This window comes from Lactuca sativa, chromosome 9 (assembly GCF_002870075.4).
Source record: "Lactuca sativa cultivar Salinas chromosome 9, Lsat_Salinas_v11, whole genome shotgun sequence".
Classification (NCBI taxonomy): domain Eukaryota; kingdom Viridiplantae; phylum Streptophyta; class Magnoliopsida; order Asterales; family Asteraceae; genus Lactuca; species Lactuca sativa.
Genome location: NC_056631.2, coordinates 74120150 through 74122220, shown reverse-complemented (window position 1 = coordinate 74122220; position 2071 = coordinate 74120150). Strand labels below are relative to the sequence as shown.

Sequence of the window (2071 nt, the reverse complement as noted above, 5' to 3'; positions counted from 1 at the left end):
ACGAACTTATTGAAAGTGTTCACATCTAAGATTTAACCTGCTATTAGGGATGAGCAAAAGGACCGAAACGGCCGGAACCGGGAACCGGCATTGGCCAAAATCAAGAACCGAAGCGGGCCAGCGATTCTACCGGTTCTTGTCGTGTCTTCAAATGTTGAAACCGGTCCTCGAAAAATAGCATCATACGGTTCCGGTTTTTGCCGATTCTACTGGTTCCGGTTTCTATCGGTTTCCGGTTCCAAAAATTCACAAAAATAACGTCCTGGTCCCAGCCCGACCGATTCCATCGGGTTCCGGTTCTGGTATCGGTTCTCGCCGGTTCCCCAGTCCATATGCTCATCCCTACCTTTTATGGCAGGTCATAATGGTCATATGTGAACACTTCCAACAAGTTTATTACCTAGATGCGTACAAAAAAAATAGTTATCTAAATGTAAACATACCGAAAAGTTAATTACCTTAATAAGTCATTTTCCCTTTCATAAAACTTTATACCTAAAACTAGGTATTTGTCTATAGTTTAGATTTCATAAAACTTTGAGTAAATTACACGAATGGTCCCTATGGTTTGGGGTAATTTTTACGCTTGGTCCTTAACTTATTTTTTTAACTCGGAAAGTCCCTACTGTTTGTTTTTGTTACGTGTTTGGTCCCTACTGTTTGTTTTTGTTACGCACTTGATCCTTTTCTTACCTAAAAAGACTATTATTTAAATGATAAGATAGGTAAGGTAAGGTGATAGGGTGGGGTTGGGATGTGTTTATTTAAATAAATTAAAAAATCAAGGGAAAAATAGTTTTTTTAGGTAAGACAGGGATCAAGCGCGTAACAAAAACAGACAATATGGACCTTTCGAGTTAAAAAAATAAGTTAGGGACCAAACACGTAAATTACACTAAACCATAGGGACCATTCATGTAATTTACTCTAAAACTTTATACCTAAAACTAGGTTGGTGTGTGCCGTAAGGTGTGTAGAAAGCAGTAGCCTATAAAGAAAATACTTATATTTAGGAGGATATAAAGTGTAATATTTTACATGAATATAACAAACTACCACGCGCGAATGGATTAAGCGAAAATTCTTTCTTCAAATGGGTTAAACCACCTCGCATCTTTCTATAAAAGCTCCAGTCCGCTTCCATTTCCTTCAACCGTCTACGACTCTCTCACACAACCAAGCGCCTCCACAGAAGCCATAACCACCACCGCAATGACGTCGATGAGCATTTTCGATCACAAAGTTCCCGACGATGACCACGACTACTACGACGTCACATTCTTCGAAGATACCATTTTGACCTTAGTCACAGCCAAAACATCCTACGTCGACTTCTGGATCAACGACATCGAACGCATCCACCGCCGCCGTCTCCACTCCCTCGTCGTCGGCCTCTATATTGAGTGGCGTCCTAACCGTCGGAATAACGTAAACCCTGTCGCCACCCTCCAACTCTGCGTTGGACACCGCTGCCTGATTTTTCAAATCATCCACTCCCCTACAACCCCATTGCTCAGAGACTTCCTCCTCAATCCTTCCTACACCTTCGTCGGCGCTGGCATCGAGGATGACGTCAAGAAGCTGAAGGACGATTACAACCTCGACGTTGGGAGGACGATGGACTTAAGGGCGTTGGTTACGGAGAAGTACAATCGGCCGGATCTTGGGAATGTTGGATTGAAAGGATTAACAAGAATCGTCCTTGGGAAGGAGTTGATCAAGCAGAAGATTGTTTCGAAAAGCAGATGGGATAATCGACGGCTGTCTCCGGCGCAGGTAGAATATGCATGCATCGATGCTTTCTTGAGTTTTGAGATCGGTAGGATCTTGATTTCTGGGATTACGAACTGATTTAGATTTGATTTCGCAATCTTATGATCTATATATGGTACTCTTTTGCAAGAAAAGATTAGGGTTCTTGATACTTCTTGATTGATTTGCATGTAGATGTTGATTGTTAGATGATATAGGGTTTAACAAAACAATTTGTATATGACGTGGACATATGTTTTACTTCTTAGTGTTGGTTTAATGGAATGGATAAAGTTTTGAAAATTTGGTGCAGATTAAT

At 41.1% G+C, this 2071-nt stretch overlaps 1 protein-coding gene across 1 annotated transcript; it reads left to right on the top strand.

Moving 5' to 3' along the window:
- The first annotated feature begins 1212 nt into the window (after positions 1 to 1212).
- On the top strand, positions 1213 to 1851 carry LOC111901661 (uncharacterized). Its single transcript, XM_023897546.1, has one exon. It carries the CDS (start codon positions 1213 to 1215, stop codon positions 1849 to 1851), a length of 639 nt encoding a protein of 212 aa, XP_023753314.1.
- The last annotated feature ends 220 nt before the right edge of the window (positions 1852 to 2071 follow it).

Coding starts and splice junctions, on each gene's coding strand:
- LOC111901661 (XM_023897546.1), top strand. CDS start 1,213: ATGACGTCGATGAGCATTTTCGATCACAAAGTTCCCGACGATGACCAC.